The 20,334-nt window shown below is 44.6% G+C and overlaps 1 protein-coding gene across 1 annotated transcript in view; it reads right to left on the bottom strand.

Moving 5' to 3' along the window:
* Positions 1-388: 388 nt before the first annotated feature.
* Positions 389-20,334, bottom strand: part of CNGB3 (cyclic nucleotide gated channel subunit beta 3) — a 116,896-nt gene continuing 96,950 nt past the window's right edge. The window contains exons 15-18 of the mRNA XM_048841140.2: positions 19,512-19,630; positions 4,871-5,017; positions 1,426-1,603; positions 389-634 (exon numbers count right to left, since the gene is read on the bottom strand). Coding sequence (XP_048697097.2) covers positions 389-634; positions 1,426-1,603; positions 4,871-5,017; positions 19,512-19,630 — 690 coding nt within the window. The remainder of the gene's footprint in view (positions 635-1,425; positions 1,604-4,870; positions 5,018-19,511; positions 19,631-20,334) is intronic.

The following is a 20,334-nucleotide window of genomic DNA, read 5'->3' as shown; positions in this document are numbered from 1 at the left end:
GGTAAAGGATTATGATAGGAAACCAGAATAGAAAATAGAAAAAGAGACACATATAAACAAAGATCAAACTAATCAAGAGGAAAACCAGGAGGAAGAGTAATAAGAAAGAGAGAACTAGGAAGAGAGGGGTAAGGAGAAGTAGGGGCAAGGAGTAAGAGATGAGTGAGAGCATGGAGGAAGCAAGAAATAAATAGGCGTAAGGGTGCAATCTGTGCTCTAATTACTTTGCTACACAAAATGTAATATTCCACAATCAAGGTCTGGAGGCAAAGTACATTCTCTCTGTGGGATGAGGGAAGAGAATAGTTCTGCACTCTGACTGAAAGCTATACCATGCCCTTTCTCCCCTCAGAAAGATTCTAGGTATGACCACAACCCAGTCCACCATCTACTCCTGTCTCTTTTCTTTGACCTCAACAGTGAGAACCTCTCCTTCTCCTGCTATGGGGGAAGGAGCCATGGTGATGACAAGAGACTTGTTAGTGGTTCCTCTGTGCAGAACTGGCTTAGGTGGAGGTTGAAAATTTGCAACTGACTCTTCCTTTTCCACTGATGGTTTAGGTGGGGCTGTGGGTTCTGGTGCTGGTTCAGGTTTCTTTTCCTCTGGCTCAGGTTTCATTTCTTCAGTTTTTTCCTGTAATGAAAAGTTATACATTTCTTAGCGCTGCAGACAAAATCCAAGAACCCATATTCTACTCTGAGTGTGGAGTCTTAAGGTATGGGTAGGAATATGGGAATGGACACAGAATTTACTACTGCCACCTACTAGTGGATAAGTAGAACAGAACAAGATTATTATTAATTTGCCTATTCCCTAAAGTAGGCTATTGTGTGGGAATTACTTATTACATTTAATGGCTTGCTACTTATAAATTTGACTTTTATTTATAGAAGTTGTTTGGATTTACTCAGTTTTTGCTAAATGTGTTAATCTTAAATTTGTCTCCATGATTTGTAAAGCAGTAGGGAAAAGGTGAGAGTTTGAATAGCCAATAAGTTAAGCAGTGCTTTGCCATCAGCTGGATTCTGTTGCTGGTTGTAGGATAATGCTTTCAAGGGGCATCATGGTTTTGTTAGAGGTTAAAAATGGCTCAGTTGCCCCCCAAGGCCCATATAAAAGCAGTTCTTACTCCCATTTCCCTTGACCTTTTTTCTCTCTGCTGCCACTCTTCTTTTGCTCACTCTGTCCTAGGCAGAACAGGACTCCAATAACATTTGAGTCAAACTTTTGAACCCATGATGTTTGTGATTAGGCACTATGGGTTACATCTTGCCCTGTTGAAGTAACTAGGAATTTGGTCATTTCAGCAGGGCCAGGATTTCATGCAATATGTTTGCCCAAACCTGGTAAGTTCCTCTCTTGGGTTTTCCCCCTGCTTATCCCTTGAGCATTCTGAACAGTCTTTTGTATTTGTGGTGGGTTACCTGAGCAGCTTGCTGTTGCTTCATCTTGAGCAGCATAGCGAGGCCTCCTTTTCCTGACCCTCCAAACATTGCTTTGAATAGTTTGGGAGTTTCTGGTTTTGGTGCAAAGAGACTGGTCAAGCCTTTTGTTTGTGCTTGTGGCTCTTCAGTGGGCTTACCCTTCTCCTTCAGTAGCACCCTGTAGATAAGATGGACGATAACACACCACAGTGAGAACTGCCGAGTCTAATGCTAAGATATTACTAAAACTCCAAATGAAAGCATGAAACCCTTGTAACTTTTTTCAGGGTTGTTTTTCATCCCAAACTTAGAAAAGAAAAGGGGAAGGAAGGTACCATTCACCAGAGTATGGATCTATGGCAAATTGCTGCTGTTTGAATTTTGAAATCTATTTCTTCTCTGCAGGATGCAGGTAAAACAAATGCGTGCTCCAAACAAGGTCGCATCGAAGGAGGATTATATAGGGTAAGGTGAGAAACAGACATAAAAGAGAGCACACTCCTTTACTGCCACGGGATGTGCACAAGGGGCAAAATTCTCCTCTCTGGTCTGCACTGCAGATGGGTCTTTGCACATTGAGCATTCCCTCTGCTAGTGGATTTTGCACTGAAATGAATAGAAGTGATAGTGCACTGAAGTGACCTGCCGTGTGAATCGCTGTTTGGTGCTTAGACTCAGAAAGGTGGCAGGTTGGTGTATGTCTCTGTCATACTCCTTCAGTAAATCACTGTATAGAACCAAAAGCTTTCTAGTAGCCAGCACTGCCCATACAATGTGATATCTGGAAAACAATCCATGGACTTCCCATTCTGTGCTATGCCTGATTACCACCAACAAAGATAATGGAATCATATTTTAGTGGGTAGTTTTGTTGATGATGCACATGGCAAACTAGGCTGGACCTCACTCTTCCAAAACTGTTGGTTTTTCAGGCACTAACAGCAGCAAGAACTTACTTGTGACAGTAAACTGTGTGTAAGGGGACTGTTGCCCCCTTACTAACGTTCAGTGGGGGTGTTTTGGTTGGCTAGCTCCCAGTACTAAAAAGGGGAAAGGGTCAATGGGGAATTAGGACCCTGAGACTGACAGCTCCCAGGAACAATGGGGAGAAGCCAAAACTCCAGGTCAGCCTGAATGACAGGGCGGGCAGGCTAATCAGGGAGTCAGGAGGCCAGGGAAGTCTTATCTTCTGTGTGAGCTGGATTTACCTGGGTCAGACAGAGTGGGGCTGAGCTAAGGAAAAAGCAGGGGCCCAAGCTGAGCTGGGGAGCGAGCTGTGCCAGATCAAGAGAGAGCAGACCTTGTCCTGGGAGCAGAGCTGCAGCCCCAAAGCCAGAGGCACAGCCCAGAGAGAGCAGACCTGTCCTGGGAGCAGAGCTGCAGCAACCAGAGCCAGAGGGGCCAAAGAAGCAGCCCAGGGAGCTGGAGGCAGAGCAGCAGCAGTGCAGAGACAGTGGGGCTGGAGCAGTCTGGAGCTCGGTGCGGTAAGCAGCTGGGAAGACCGAGGGGGACCCTGGGCAGCAGGCCCAGCACAGGGACACGCCTCAGCCAAAAGGCTCTGCAGGCCAGGCTTGGATCGTAACCCCGACAGGGCAGGGGTGACACTTGGCAGAAGGGTCCTACCACTTGGAGCCTGAGAGCATGAGGCCACCACCAGAGCAAGTGTCCAACCCACAGCATCCCGGCAGCACAGCCAGGGCCTGAGAAGAAGGCCTGGGACTTACAAGGAACAGACTGTGAACTGCCCTGACATTCCAGAGACACTGTTTGTGATGTTCCCTGCCACAGAGCGGGTTGACGTGTTTCCTTTAAACTTTCCCATTTTTCCTCATTCTTTTTAAAATTAATTGTTGATTAAATAACTTGCATTTGCTTTAACCTGTATGTAATGGCCAGTGGGTCAGAGAAGTGTCCAGTGCAGAGAGAGTACCCCAGAGTGAGGACACCCTAGCCCCTGTCCTAGGTGACCACAGCAGGGTTGGGGTTTCGAGCTCCTCAGGAATCCTGGGCCCAGCCCTTTCGGGGTTACGAGGACTCTGCCAGACAGGAGAGTGGAAGGGGAGTCCTCAAGGGCAGGGGGGGCACTGGGTAAAGGAAGTGGGAGCGAGGACTCGGATCCTTTTGCTAGCCCACTTCACTGGGGTAGTGCAGAAGCCAGGAAAGTTCCACACAAGAGCGGGACCATTCCCTCGCTTACATATGCAGCTGTAGACTAGAAACACAGGACAGCAGGTATGAGCAGCATCAAGAAGCAGATTAGCATGCTTTTATTTCTGTTCAAGGATTGCACGGCTTGTAGGCAAACCTCTGTCTGTGCAAAGCTTTACTGAACCACTTCCCAGGGATTGAGGAATGGAACAGTGGTGGCGCTGATGCACCATGGCAGGGTGAATGGGAATTCTCGTTCATCTGAATGTTGGAGGGAGCTTATTGCAGCGAATGCAACTGTAAATTGGTATCCTCACTGTAATCTGAAAAAATCACTAATATGCTTGTGTTTTCTCTTGCAAGGTTCAGGAAGCTGGGAGAAGCTTCTCCAGCTGTTTTGGTGCTTGACACCAACCTTATGCCACAATCAAGCACACAAAGTTAGTGGCTTAAGCATAGTAAAAATATTAACTGTTTTACCAGTGCTACATTGTTTTACCTATTTTTTTAAGTCTTTTGGAGAGACTTGTTTTCCTGGTTTTTTTGTTTATAATTGGAGTTTTTAATTTGACTAGTTAAGTTATATTGATTTAAAACAGAGGTTCAGACCATTATTTATAGTATATTCCAGCAGTGCTGAGAGTAACGTTAGCTGGTCACAGGTCTAAACAGGATTGGGGCAAAGAGGGGATCTGTAGAGATACAGCCAAAGTGGGGAGAAAAGGAAGTTGATAAATACAAATCTGTGCACTGACCACACCCAGCTAAACTCTGTGTATACATAGACCCTGGACATGCTTTTGTTAGGCCTAATTTAAAACCTGCATTTGTACACCCTTAGGGCTCCTGGAAATCACAGAAAGGTAGGAAGGGACCTCCAGCTCCTATAGTCCATCAACCTGTGGATACAGAAAAGCATTTGCCTACAGGCTCATTTGTATCCGCACAACTGCACCATTGAAAATGTGCCCCTAAATTGAGCACTATCTTGCAGTATTCCTGCCCAGGAAATGCAGGCCAAGGTGAGGAACTGGTTGAGCACCTGAGGGGTCCTGTTTGCTTCTAAACACTTATGTGTTTGTCATCCTTTATGGAAAGGAGAGTTGAAACTTGGTTCTTAACTTCTCTATCTTTACTGCCCTTCCCTGACTACTGGCATCCCTGCCGTGACCTCATGAAATCTACCAAAAGTTACCATGATAATCCCACAACAAGAACTAGTTTTTCTAAGAAACAAACGTAACTATCGATCAAAATTCTTAATTCTGTATCTAAACCAACGCTGCAGGGGCCATACTTAGCCTTCTTCATCAGGAGCTTTTCAGAGTCTGGATAGTGCACCAAGATTTCATTGAGGGTCTTCTTGTCTAGAATAAAGAGATTGGCAAATCCATGTGCCACCACGTTAGCGGTCCGCCGATTTCCTCCACTTGCCGCTAGTAAGCTGCAATGGAAACAATACGAGAAAGTAGGGTTAGAACTTGCATATGTTATGCGTCTCTTTCCAGGTGTTTGGTGTTTTCTTCATTTAATTCAGCGATCAAAAAGTTCACATTTACCCCACAGTTACCTGTTATCTGAGGTACTTCAATGCTTCTCTGTACTTAACACTAAAACTATACTGAACCTAATTTAATCTTTCTTTGATGATTCAGAAGGCACTTCAGGATCTTGCAGCGCCGCAGGGTCATTATCAACATCAATTATCATTGTAGATGTAGAAGGTGTAGGAGATTGGGCTGAATTTGTAATGACCCTATGATACACCCTAGAACAGGGGCAAACTTTTTGGCCTGAGGGGTTTTTGGATTTTGGAAATTTGTATGGAGGGCCAGTTAGGGGAGGCTGTGCCTCCCCAAACAGCCAGGCATGGCCCAGCTCCCGCCCCCTATCTTCTCCCCACCCCCCACTTCTCGCCCCCGATGTCCCCCCCAGGATTCCTGCCCCATCCAACCCCCCCTGATCTCCCCCAAAACCCCCGCCCCGACTGCCCCCCGCCACCCCATCCAGCCCCTCCTCTCATTCCTGCCTGCCCCCCCCAGGACACCAGCCCCATCCAACCACCCCTTCTCCTTGTCCACTGACTGCCTCCAAAACCCCTGCCCTTGACTGCCCCATCCAACCCCCCCTCTCCTTCCTGACTGCCCCCCTGGGACCCCTGCCCCATCCAATCCCCCTGTTCCCCACCCTCTGACCGCCCTGCCCCCTATCCACACTCCTGCCCCCTGACCACCACCCTGAGCTCCCCTGCCCTCTATCCAACCGCCGCCCCCCCCCCGCTCCCTGCCCCCTTACCGCGCTGCCTGGAGCACTGGTGCTGATGGTGCTACGGCCGCGCTGCCCGGCTGGAGCCAGCCACGTCACCGCAGAGCGCCGGGCCGGCGGCGCGCAGTGAGCTGAGGCTGCGGGGGAAGGGGAGGGGCTGGGGGCGAGCCTCCCGGGCCAGGAGCTCAGGGGCTGGGCAGGAGGGGCCTGCGGGCCAGATTTGGCACACGGGCTGTAGTTTGCCCACCTCTGCCCTAGAAGATGCTTTTTTGAATTTAGATCCCTGATATCAGCTGGCTTACTTGTCTTCTGCCTCTTTTGCATAAAAGTAGAGTGCAGAATGTGCAATTGCATAACCTCCTGGGCCGTACACTAGTCCCGATTACTGGACTGAAGATTTGTATTGGAAGATATCAGAAATGCCGGTTAATAGAGCTTTCTGGTTGATAAAGTGCCGGATAACACCGCTTTTACTGTACTAGAAATGTAAGAAATCTTGCTGGATAGAAAAATGCCTCTCAGATGAGCCTTACTTCAAGGTTGTCACTAATTTAAGTCTAAAAGTTCCCTATGTTCTACATAAATTTGGCATTCCCTCACTATTCTGGTTGGAAACTATTGACATCAGAAATAAAGAAGCATGGCCCTGACATAGAAAAAATTATTTGCTCCAGATGAATGACTCCTGCAGCATTACTCCTGAATCACTGTTTTGTGACCCTGATTGTGAGTCTGTCACACATTGCATCCCATACCTGGACCCTGGCAAGTTGAATGGTATGGATGTAAAAGGTCTCTTTGCCTGACAGCTTGTAAATTGCCTGCCTGAAGGTGAGGGGACTTTGTTTTGAAAGTGATGAAAGAGATTAGCTTCACAAACAGCAGTCTGCCATGAGGAGTAGGGTACACAAGTAAAAGTTTAGACACCTGTACAAATACAAATCTGAGCTGTTGGTCTTGGATTCAGCAGACTTCACTTCGCTGTCCCACCCGTGCAACAATCTAAGTAAGCGACGTAGCACAGTGTATTCCAGGTCTTGATATGAATGCTGAAAATCTCCTTTCTATAATTAGTATGGAAGGGTTCATCTGCACTAGACTTTTGTACCTCCATTGATAGTCAGTTAACCCAGTTACTTAAAACGTTTTATAAAGGCTAGGTGAACGCTCCCTACACGTTTGTCCAAGGCCACTACCATTTGTTGGTTTTTTTTGTTTTTTTTTTTTTTTTAAATCCTAGGCAAAGAACGCATGTTTGTAGCCTGGATCAAACTCTGTTTACTCGTTTGTGGGCAGTTGGAGACTTTGGTTGAAATCCCGGTCCTATTGAAGTCAATGTGAGTTTTGCCATTGATCTCAATGGGGCCGGGAGTTCATCCTTGGAGTATACAGCTAGGAAGGAGTAAAACATGCGTGTTCATTGTCCTAGGCTAACAGTGAGACTGGATCAACCTTGGCTGACAGGGCATAGTCTTGACACACCAAATCTGTACATTTTTAAAATCCTGACACCCAAAACTCTGATGCCTGACTGCATGAGGAATTCAAAATGCTCAGATTTTATTTTACTGAAACAGTGCCCTGATGATGGCTCATAAGGGTACGTATATGCTGCAGTAAAACCCCTCTGCGTTGAGTCTCAGAACCCAGGTCAATTGACTCAGGCTTGCAGGGCTCGGGCTGCAGGGCTAAAAATGAGTGTTGATGTTGGGCTCAGCCTGGGGCCCAGGCTCTGAGACCCACTCCCCCTTGTGGGGTTTCAGAGCCCGGGCTCCAGCCTGAGCCCAAACATCGACACTGCTCTTTTTAGGCCCGTGGGTCAAAGTCAGCTGAGCCAGGTTACCTGTTGCTGTGCTGCAGGTCTTTTATTGTAGATGTACCCTAAATGTTGTGAAAGCTGGGGTGATGGGATGCACAGTGATAACTCTGCGAGCCGATGAAAGATCACACCTGGCACTGGAAAGGGAAAGGTTTAACAATAAGGAAAGGAGATCTTCGCTTGGCCACCCACTAAGACTGCTGTGAGTGGAGTCCAAGTCTGTGCTCTGCTTCCCTTGGGATGCCCTAAGCTTCTGGAGCCATTGCCCCAATCTCGGGGCCCTTAGGCACACACTCGGAGTACAAACCTTCTACCTGGCACTCCGCTCTGAGTGCTGAAACTCTCAGTGGGGTGCTGACCCTTCAGGCTCCCTGGTACTTTAGCACACACCGCTCCCAGCATACCACACAAGAGTTTAACTCTCCCAGGGGCAATATGGTATTTGTGGATGCTTAACACATACTGGTAGACTGGCTTTGCACCGACTGTAGCACCATTGCTCTTTACTTAACAGATAAAGCACATAGAGTACAGATAATGTAGAAAACAATTGGAGGCCTTGTCTACGCTACTGCAGTAAGTCGACCTACATTGTGCTACTCCAGCTACGTGAATAACGTAACTGGAGTCGACGTAGCTTAGGTCAACTTACCGCAGCATCTACACTGCTGCGTCGACAGGAGACACTTTACCAAACCCACTAAATCGACTCCCGCTAAATCGATCACAGCAGCGTCGATCTCTGGTAAGTGTAGACATGGCCTTAAAGAGGTAAGACTGGAAGGGACCTCTAGAAGTCATGAGGTCCAGCTCCTTGTACTGAGGCAGGACCAAGTAAATCTAAACCACTCCTGACAGGTGTTTGTGCAACCTGTTCTTAAAAACCTCCAATGATGGGGAGCCACCACCTCACTTGCAAGCCTATTCCAGAGCTTAACTACCCTTGTAGTTAGAAAGTTTCTCCTAATATCTAACCTAAACCTCTCTTGCTGCAGATTAACCCCCTTACTTCTTGTTCTGCCTTCAGTGGGCCTGGAGGACAATTGATCACCATCCTCTTTATAACAGTCCTTAACATATCTGAAGATCTCCCCGTCAATCTTCTTTTCCCAACTAAACATTCCCAGTTCTTTTCACCTTTCCTCAGATTTACGAAACCTTCTAAATCTTTTTTTTTTCTTTTCCCCTCTCCTCTGGACTCTGCAATTTATTCACATATTTCCTAAAGAGTGATGCCCAGAATTGGACATAGTGCTCAGTTGAGGCCTGACCAGGGCTTAGTAGAGCGAAACCAATACCTCCCATGACATACAGACAATACTCCTGTTTATACACCCCAGAATATTAGCCCCCCCCCTCTTTTTTTGCAACTGAATCACATTTTTGACTCATTGGATTTGTGATCCATTATAAACCCAGACCCTTTTCAGCAGTACTACCCCCTAACCAGTTATTCCTCATTTTGTAGTTGTGCATTTGATTTTTCTGGTGTAAGTGTGGTACTTTACATTTGTCTTGTTGATTTCAGATCAATTCTGTAATTTGTCAATGTCATTTTGAACTCTAAACCTGTCCTCCAAAGTGCTTGCAACCCCTCCCAGCTTGGTGTCATCTGCAAATTCTATAAGCATCTTCTCCACTAAGTTTCCCAAGTTATTAATGGAAAAATTGAATAGTACTGGACTCAGGCCTGACGCCTCTCCCCACCCCACAGTTTGACAACAACCCTTAGATAACTGCTCTAGAAGTACAGATTTTTAACCAGTTGTGCACCCATCTTATAGTAATTTCACCTAGATCACATTTCCTTAATTTGCTTATGAGGATATCATGGGACTATGCCAAAAGCCTTACTAAAATCAAGATAAATCACATCTGCTGCTCTGTTCCAATCCAGTAAGCCAATGACCTTCAGTCAAAGATGTCAGTACATATCCTCAACATAGTGCCCCACACTAGCTCACCCTTCTCTTGGGAGTCCTTGGAGGATCATCTGTATTCTGTCAGGTAGGCAGAATCCTCCCCTTGCTTGCCTTTTCTGTTCCTGTGGCAGCTTCCTTCATCGTAATGCGGTATAAAATGGCTCTCTCCTCCAGTTCTCGACATGAGTCCCTTTACTGACTCCTGCTATGGTCATCTGCTTCTTCTATTCTGCCCTTTGGTAAATATCCACTCCCAGACCCGCCTCCCTTCAGCCAGAGGAGGAAGTTTCTTCTCCCAGCTCGAGCAAACCCATTGTCCCAAGATATTTTACTCTGAATAGACAATTGTTGAGTACTGATCACATACCATTGTGTCCATCCTGGCAGAGATGTGACACAACTATGCTAACTCATGGTGCAGTCACATACATTCAGAGTAATTTCGTGGTACAATTTTAAAAAAATCCACTATTCAGAAGTGGTACAGACAGCACCCCAAATCATCACAGATGGATAGGGAGGGTAAGGACCTTTGAAAGAGCAAAGAAACAGTAAAAAAAAAAATGATTTGCTCCTTAGCTGAGTTGCTTGCAACAGCCCTCCCTCTCTATACCACAGAAAAATAATGAAAACATTTAAATAAACAAAAATGCCTAACTTGTATATAGTGCTTGTGAGCAGTAGATCTCAGTGTTTTACATTAAATAAGAGGCAAAGTAACTAAAACTGCAACAGTTCATTGAGGAGACGCAGCTTTAGTCCCAGTTTCAATCTCCCAGCTCTGCTAGTGGTAGAGAGGTTGCAGGAGATAAGGTGACTTGTGTCAAGGACACATGGTCAGCCAGTATCTGACTTCAAATTAGAATCTAGTACTTCCCGGCTTTTTCCTGCAGTGGTTCTGTATGAGGCCTCAGATAGATAAACATGTATTTACTAACTACAAATGGATATCAAAAACATTTCCAGGGCAGCTCTGAGTTTTGATATTGCTGTTTTGTGAACAGCACCGTCTCGGCTGGAACCATCATTCTGACACTTTCCAAGCAGGAGGCTCTGTAATGACGCAAACTAGGGTTGAAGAATCAGCTTTCCCATTAGCAAGACCCAGATGTGCAGCGAGTTTTATAAATAAGTATATATGGCTTGGTTAGGCAGTCCTTGCTCAGACAAATTCAGCTTTGCTTAGGGATGGGAGCACAGAGGGCATGACGGGGCCCCTTTTGGCTAGCGGACCAAGAGTTATCAAAGAGTTGGGTTACCTGAGCTTTTTTAAATGATGTAACTTGCCTTACAACAGCTTTAGATGTTCTAATTTCCAGTGCTCCCTAATGGGGAACCTTATCTTTTCTGCCTTACTTTCCTTACGAAGAAAATCTTCTCTGCCACAGTAATCACCCCAAAATGCTGTAATATCATTCATGTGAGATGTTGCATTTTGGACACGTAGCAATTTTTATAAGGGTTTAGAAGCATCAAATTGCCATCCTTGTGCCTCCCCGTTTCTCAATTTGCCTCTGACAATTGACAATCATACAGTGTTACCCTTCCCGGGGATAAGATTGATTCTGAAACTGCTGTTGTGTTGCCCAGCAGCATATTTGCACTCTAGCAGAAGTGCACATAGAGTGATAGAGGGACCCAAGAAAGGCCTAGTTCTCAACACTGAGCAGGAAGTCCACCAGCACCCTGTATGCTGAAGCTGATTGAAAAACAGAATTTCCATCTGTCAAGGTTCCTTCCCCACTCTGAACTCTAGGGTACAGATGTGGGGACCTGCATGAAAACCTCCTAAGCTTATTTTTAACCAGCTTAGGTTAAAACTTCCCCAAGGAACAAACTATTTTACCTTTTGCCCTTGGACTTTCACTACCACCACCAAACGTCTAACCGGTATTATTAGGAGAGAGTCCGTTTGGAAATGTCTTTCCCCCCAAAATCCTCCCAAACGTTACACCCCCCTTTCCTGGGGAAGGCTTGATTAAAAATCCTCACCAATTTGCATGGGTGACCACAGACCCAAACCCTTGGATCTTAAGAACAATGAAAAAGCATTTAGTTTCTTAAAAGAAGAATTTTAATAGAAGAAAAACTAAAAAGAATCACCCTCTGTAAAATCAGGATGGTAAATACCTTACAGGGTAATTAGATTCAAAACACAGAGAATCCCTATAGGCAAAACCTTAAGTTACAAAAAGACACAAAAACAGGAATATCCATTCCATTCAGCACAGCTTATTTTTCTCAGCCATTTAAAGAAATCAGAATCTAACGAATATCTAGCTAGATTACTTACTAAATTCTAAGACTCCATTCCTGTTCTGTCCCCGGCAAAAGCATCACACAGACAGACAGAGAGGCTTTGTTTCTCCCTCTCCCCAGCTTTTGAAAGTATCTTGTCTCCTTATTGGTCATTTTGGTCAGGTGCCAGCAAGGTTATTTTGCTTCTTAACCCTTTACTGGTGAAAAGAAAAGGAGTACTAGTGGCATCTTATAAACTGGTGAAAGGGTTTTTCCTTTGGCCAGGAGGGATTTTAAAGGTGTTTACCCTTCCCTTTATAATTATGACACCATCCCATGAGATGTGCCAAGATTTGACATAGTCCTAAATTTAGTCAACAAGTCAATCTCAGAATTTGTGGTGAAATGAAATATTTCATTCTGCCCATATCAAAACATTTTGTTACGGTTGAAATGTTTGGGGTTTTATGTTATAAATAATATAAAAGCCAAAACAATAAAGGTGAAATGAAACGTAGATATTTTTTCATTGAAAATGTCAATAAAATTGATCTATTCCTAGAACACTTTGATTTTGTTAAAGCAGCATTTTCTGATGGAAAACTGTTCCACTGGACAGTTTTTTGACTAACTCTGCTGCCCATCCACTCCCTTACTGATATGCACAGGATAAGAAATGGAGAGAGCGTAGGCAGTAAATGGGTGTGTGAGCTGATGTAGCTTAATGCATGATCTTCCTTGTGATAAGGGGGTCCTTAACTATGCTCTCCCTTCTTGGAATAACCCCTGCTACTCGGATGGAGTAACTGGATGACTGTGCAACAAGACTCCCATTATTGCAGGATCACGTTTGCCTGGACTCCTGGATTTGCTTCTGCTATTGTTCTGTGCAGGATTTAGCCTGTAATGATTAGACTATCATTAGATTAGATTACTTTTTATATTGCATCACAGTGTTCATTTACATTTAAATACATTATTCCTAGTTTCTATTTAAAAGCAGAGAAAGGTCTAGAATTTATTGGAATCATTTTGTATCATCATTTCACCTACCCTACAAATATGTGTCTACTTATTTCTATGCTACTCCTCTCCCATTGAAGTAATCTGTAAGGCCACTACTACCTTCTCTAAATCCCACATCAATTGATTTTTCTGGTGATACCTATGAGAAAGTAGTGTTGAAAGTACGCAACTCCTGAGGAATCTTGAGTTCGGTTTTGGTGTTGTATTTTGATGATATATCAGAGCTGCATACTTTCAACACTACTTTATAGAGCAGAATGCTGGGGAATTAGAAAGTCTGACATGTCCAAACTGTCTTCATTCCATACAACCTGCCTCAGAAAAATCCTCCGTATCTTTTGGCCCAGAACAATCTCAAACCAAGATCTATTGACACAGTGCAGCCAAAAGGATCTGAGCATCATCATTGCCAGGAAGCGTTGGAGAAGTATCGGTCATGTGCTTCAGATGGAAACTCATTCCATCACCAGAGTAGCAATAAGATGAACACCTGAAGGCAAGCAAAAATGAGGCTGCCCGAAAAGAACATGGTGAAGAGCTGTGGAAGCCACGCAGAAAAACCTGGGGCACAGCTGGGGAACCATTAAAAGACTTGCCAGAAACAGACAGGAGTGGAGGAGCTTTGTCACTGCCCTAAATGCCAGAGGCGTAATAGGAACATGATGATGACCTATGAGAAATTACCCATCTAATATCAGCGAGGTACAGGGCAGTTGAGGATACTGATATGTAGTTTAAAAAAATCATTGTATATTTGTTCGTCTCCCCCACACTTTTTAAACTGGAAGTTCTTTGGCGAAGGATCTGTCGTCCTATGTAGGGAAAGTACGTAGCACACTGTGGATTTTAACACCATTATCATGAAGGGGGAAATTTTCAGAGACAAAGGACAATTATGCACTCAACTCCTCTTGAAAGTTAATGGGTGCCTATTTCCCATTTATACCTCTGAAAATTTCTGCTAGCCACCCACAAAAGTTATATTGCCATTGCAGTGAAATATTAAATTGAAGACAGCTTCCAGTCTCTGTCCCTAGTTTTCTTACAAATAAAACAGGCCGTAAAAGGACCCATTTAAACACGAGACTTAAATTGGACTCTATGGTACAGTTCAGCAAAAACATGGACACATTTTAAAAGTTTCTAGAGTCTCACAATGAACCGGAATGTTTGATTTCCTTCAGTAACTATTTTTTCTTCCCAGTGAGAGATTTTTTTTAATGATAATTTATATGCAATTTGAATAAAAATACGATTAAACAGTGGGTATATTTTATACCATTCTATTAAACAAGTTAACGAGACGGGGAAGGGTTGATATGTTTCTGCAAACAAGTCCTGAGGCAGAGATCACAAAGTGAGCAAGGCACTCTGATACCATGGTGACTAGTGTGTTGTGAATAGCCAGACAAATAGGTAAACACAATTGCTATGCAATAAAAGCATTTCAGTTGATCAGCTCCATTAAGGAAGGTATTTTATTTTTCCTGCTGTAAAGCACTCAAAGCACCTTGACAGAGGGCCACTGTATAAACCCATTATTTCGAACATGCTGCCACACAGGTGATAATGATTCCCCAGTGATGTGCTGAGTGGTTCAGCTGTTTGCTTTCTTCCAAATTTAGGAACATCTGCCAGCTGCTGAGTATTTCCTCCTTCTTAGGCCCACCCACTGCCTGCTGTTTAAGTCCAGAGTACTGCATGCCTGTATTTGTATTTCTCTAAGGATCATATGCTGTCTCCAGGAGTGGGGATTTCATCTACCATAAATGATCATTTCAGGAAGAGTAAATACTTGCTGGGAAAATGACCTTGGTCATTGTGTGTGCCTCAAGTGGAAACATCCAGTTGCTTGAGACATCTTTATTGATTCAAAAGTTGGAAAAGCGCCCCAAGTTAGTAGACAAATTTAATTGGCCAAATACTTCCCTGGTGTAACTCCACTGTGTTGCAGCAGGACTAGATAGGTCTAGAGATTTCCTTAACTCTTAATTATTTCTTCTATAGGAATGAATCAGTGTTCATCTGGTGTCTAATTGGCTAATCCAAAAGCTGGTGACATGTGAGTGAACATGTTATTGCTCTATGACATTTTAGATTTTTCCAGCTGAAGAAAAATTCCGCAGTAGAAGCAAGAGTGATGTCCATTCCTGAACACATTTTTCTAGACTTGGGATATGTCTACACTATGAAATTAGGTCGATTTTATAAATGTCAATTTTTATAAATTGATTTTATACAGTTGATTGTGTATGTCCCCACTAAGCGCATTAAGTCGGCGGAGTACGTCCTCACTACCGTGGCTAGCATCGACTTTCGGAGCGTTGCACTGTGGGTAGCTATCCCACAGTTCCTGCAGTCTCCGCTGCCCATTGGAATTCTGGGTTAAGCTCCCAGTGCCTGATGGGGCAAAAACATTGTCGCAGGTGGTTTTGGGTACATGTTGTCAGTCGCCTCTCCCTCCGTGAAAGCAACGGCAGACAATCGTTTCATGCCTTTTTTCATGGGTTACCCATGCAGACGCCATACCCTGGCAAGCACAGAGCCCGCTAAGCTCACCGTCACTGCTGCTGTTGTGGGCAAGTCTAGTGTGGGGGCTGCTGTGATCCAAATAGCCAATGCGATCATTGATGTTCTGTTATCAAGGGTAGTGACTGGGAAATGTGTGCACCTTTTTAGATTTTAAGTGCATCATATTCCTGTCCTTTGTCACTGGTGAAGAAGTCTTGCAGCCATACATTCCAATTCAGTCAGTGCTGTAACACCCTATAGCACTTCTGTGGTTGACACATGTAACAGCTCCAGGGCTTGCTCTTTTGCCTTGGCCAAGGTACCTTGTCCTACCAGGACCTCCAAACATTTGACACAGAAGCACCTACAGCAGCTGGCATTGTTACACAGCAGCAGCTCCTTGCCTTTGCAGCAGACAGTGCAGTAGGACTGGTACCCATCTTCGTTGTACATGTAGAAGAGCTCCAGGAATCGATCCCTGCAAGTCTGGCAAAGGCCCCCCTCAAACAGTGGGTGGAATGTGGCTAGGTTTTTTCTCCCACACAATAAACAACTGTCTTCAAGGCTCCTGTTGTTGTTTGTGACTTCGGAAACCATTTGCTCTCTGCTCTGGTTCTCCTCCACCCGCTCCTTGCTGTTGTTGCAGAAGTTAGCTTTTAGCCGCTTGGCCAGGGGTTCTGGGAACGTCTTCCCTGCCCGGCCCCTAGCAACCTCCAGGGCATGGTGTATGGCTCGTTGATAGGAGACTAGCTTATTAAACGTGTAGTGGTTGAAATGCTGCCTAAAAGCCATCAGATCCACCAGCTTGTCTGCTGAAACCTTGGAGTACTTCCCATCCCTGAATCATTGCACGCAGCGCATTCCGAAGATTGCCTGATGTTGGGACATGACTCTGTAGGAGACTATGATTGCAGGCCACCAGGAGAAGCCCTTGATCTTCCCCCACACGAGCTCCCCAATTCCAAAATCAACTATAGGCTGAGCAAGTGCAGAATGGTGGTAGAATGTGCTTTTGGACGTTTAAAAGCTTGCTGGTGCTGTTTGCTAACTAGGTCAGACCTCAGCGCAACCAACATTCCTATTGTTATTGCTGCTTGCTGTGTGTTCCATATCATCTGTGAGAGTAAGGGGGTGACATTTATGGTGGGGTGGGAGGCTGAGGCAAATCGCCTGGTGTCCGATTTTGAGCAGCCAGACAGCAGGGCGATTACAAGAGCACAGCAAGGCGCGCTGCACATCAGAGAGGCTTTGAAAACCGGTTTCATGACTGGCCAGGCTTTGGTGTGACAGTTGTGTGTGTTCCTCCTTGATGCAAACCCGCCCGCCTTGTTGATTTTAATTTCCTGTAAGCCAACCACCCTCCCCCCTTCAAAATAAAGTAACTATTGTTTTGAAACCATTCTTTCTTTATTAATTTTAAAAAAAAAAGAGAGAAAACTGACAAGGTAGCTTGGGTGAGGTGGGGAGGAGGGAAGGACAAGGCCACATTGCTTACTGTAGCCACACTAAAAATCAAAGTCTTTGAATGACAGCCTTCTGGGGTGGAGTGGCTGGGTGCCCAGAGCCTTCCCCCTCCTATCCCCCCACCACATTCTTGGGCGTCTGGGTGAGGAGGCTATGGAACATGGGGAAGAAGGTAGGTGGTTATACAGTGGATGCAGCAGGGGTCTGTGCTCTTGTTGGCTTTCCTGCAGCTCCAACAGATGCTGCATCATGTCCATTTGCTCCTCCATTAGCCTCAGCATCGTGTCCTGCCTCCGCTCTTAGCGCTCACTGAATTCTTTCCTGGCCTCTGCCACTGAATGCCTCCATGCATTAAGCTGTGCCCTATCAGTGCGGGAGGACTGCATGAGCTCGGAAAACATGTCATCGCGAGTGCTTTTTTTCACCTTCTAATCTGAGATAACCTCAGGGATGGAGATGATAGGGGGAGCGTAGAAACATTCTATGATTCTGGATGGACTGCATGGTCACCTCTGCTGCTGAGTTTGCCATGCTGACCAAACAAGAAATGAAATTCAAAAGTTCCCAGGGCTTTTCCTGTGTACCTGGCTAGTGCATTGGAGTGCTGTCCAGAACGGTCACATTGGAGCAGTCTGGGATAGCTCCCGGAGGCCAATACTGTCGATTTGTGTCCACACTACCCCAAATTTGACCCAGAAAAGTTGATTTTAGTGCTACTCTCCTCGTCGGGGAGGAGTACAGAAGTCAATTTTAAGAGCCCTTTAGGTTGACGGAACGGGATTGGTTGTGTGGACGCAATCATTTTTAAATTGACCTAATGCGGCTAAATTTGACCTAACCCCATAGTGTAGAACAGGCCTTTGTGTCCAGTTTTGTTTTTTTGTTTTTTTTTAGTACCCAAGTGTTTCTGAAAAATGACAACTTCCCATCTCTACATACATACATAACATATAAATTTTCAGCTTTGCTTACATGTTATATTGTCACAAAGAAGACTCAACTGAAAAAATAGACATCTTTCTCTTGAACAGCTGGTATAGGTTTATTTTCCATTTATATAAAAAGCGCCCTGTATCTATGGGAAACTTTCAGTCAGGTGTTTGCTATTTGCAGATTTGAGCATTGGCAAGTACTGTATGCACATCATTAAATACACTGGCATGTTTCCACCACCACAAGAGATAAATTAAGTAGAGGATAAATTTAAACTTGGCACAGAGCTGTTTACCAATTTTCAAAAGCAGATTAAAGTTTCCGGCAAGGGGATTAACAATAACAGGGTGGCAGCTGGAAGAAATCAAGATTCCATTTTATCACATGCAGCAGCTCCTACATTCTGTTACTACTCTTCATGCAGACCTTAACAGGAGGTACACCCAGTCTTGGGCTTGGCCAAAGGGTAAATGTGACATAGAAGAGTTCATAGATACTTGCATTGCAATTAATTAGAAAATAGGGATATTGTACATTGGAATCTTAGAAGAATTATGCCTTCTAAAAGGACCATTCCAAAAATATTTTCTGGTATACTTTACTGTTAAATGTACTGTTTTCTGGTATACATACTTTTAAATAAATACTGCTTATATTTTCAAACCTGAGTGCCTAGCTTCTAAATCCATGTGTAGGCTCCTAAATAGTTTTTCATTATAGCTCTTTTCCCCTAGTAAAAAGGATAATTGATTTTCAATATCTGCTGCCTAAACATGCTGAGAGACTGCAAGCAATAAAACAAATGTGGTTACACTGAAACGTAGAAACTGGAGCTGGGGGATGTGTTAAACCAGGGATCAGCAACCTTTGGCACGTGGCCCGTCAGGGAAATCTGCTGGCGGGCCGGGCCGGGCTGGTTTGTTTACCTGCAGCGTCTGCAGGTTCGGCCGATTGCAGCTCCCACTGGCCACGGTTCACCATTCCAGGCCAACAGGGGCTGTGGGAAGCGACGAGGGCTGAGGGATGTGCTGGCCGCCACTTTCTGAAGCCCCCATTGGCCTGAAATGGCGAACGGTGACCAGTGGGAGCTGTGATCGGCCGAACCTGTGGATGCTGCAGGTAAGCAAACTGTCCCGGCCTGCCAGTGGATTTCTCTGATGGCCTGTGTGCCAAAGGTTGCCAATCCCTGTGTTTAAACCATCTAAACTAGGGGGGAGAATTCCCTTAGTATATTCCTAAATACTTTACCCAGTCTAGTTTGAAAATGCGATTACACATTAGTCACTGTTCCACAGGCTCAGAGATCTCACTGCTAGGGAATTTCCCCCTGATGTTGAGATTACATTTTCCTTTGTACACTTTCATCCCCTTAATAGGTATCTTCTCTTGGACTGTCCTAACCCACTGATTGTGAATGAGTTTCATATTAACAACAAGGAGTCCGGTGGCACCTTAAAGACTAACAGATTTATTTTGGCATAAGCTTTAATGGGAAAAAAAACATATTGTGGATCACACATTGTTAGCCATTTTTGGGGGGGGGGGAGTTGCCTGCTTCCAACCCCAATGTCACACTTTCCCAGTGGCAACTAGTGTGATTTGTTACATGAAAAAGCCAAATGGAGAAAAATACTATTAATCAGATGTAGTACTTATTGAAAGATGGCAAATTTCATAGAATTATTTGTTGGTTGATTTTTGTTGTTGTTGAGTCTTTGAGCAGCTCTATAAAACAACATTATAAACAGTTACTGGATTACCTTATCTCTCCAAATACAGCTCCTGCTCTCAGGGTAACCAGGACTTTTGTGCCGTCTGGGCCTCCAAGCACTTGAACTTCTCCCTGCTTGATGATGTACATCTCTCTGCCAATCTCTCCCTGAAGCAGAAACATCACACTTTGAGTGGAATAGTCTGACAAATGCCTCTTAACAGACCCTGTTTGTCATATGCATGTTTCCCACCGTTATGGGGAATAAGACCTAGATTGTGATACCTTTACTCACAATGAGTAACACCTGACTCCACAGGCAGTCTCATTGATTTTGAAGGGACTAGTTGTGTAAGGCATTATGATCCTGGGTGTTGGATAAACCTTGCTGTAGCTGGTGGGTGTATAACTCCTTACCCTTCAGTCTGGATAAATGTAAGACAAGGAAGCACCAGACACAGCCATGAACGTACTGATAACGTGACTCTAAGAAAAAGCTGAGAGCATGGTTTTGGGCTTAGTGCTGGCTAGAAAGGGCTTGGAACTGTGAGCAAATAAAATGTCTCCTGCTGTTTGACTCCTACTGTGTTCAGCGAAACAGGACTTTGGGTAATATTGTTTGTAAATAAACAGGATTCATTAAGGAAATACTTGATTCCATCATCAATTTCTCCTCCTAATGGAAACAACCCACGAGATCCTTGTATAACTGCTCAGGTCAAAAGGGGTAACAGCATGTGTATCACAGCCTAGTCATGAGTGGATGAAGTAGATAATTATCACGGTGTTTTAGTTAGCACTAACATGAACTAATTCTGAAGGGATCTGATCTGACTTGATATATTAATGTTAATGTATCTAAGAAGAGCCAT

Source organism: Caretta caretta, chromosome 2, assembly GCF_965140235.1.
Source record: "Caretta caretta isolate rCarCar2 chromosome 2, rCarCar1.hap1, whole genome shotgun sequence".
NCBI classification, from domain to species: Eukaryota; Metazoa; Chordata; order Testudines; family Cheloniidae; genus Caretta; species Caretta caretta.
This window is presented reverse-complemented; position numbering and strand designations above follow the sequence as displayed.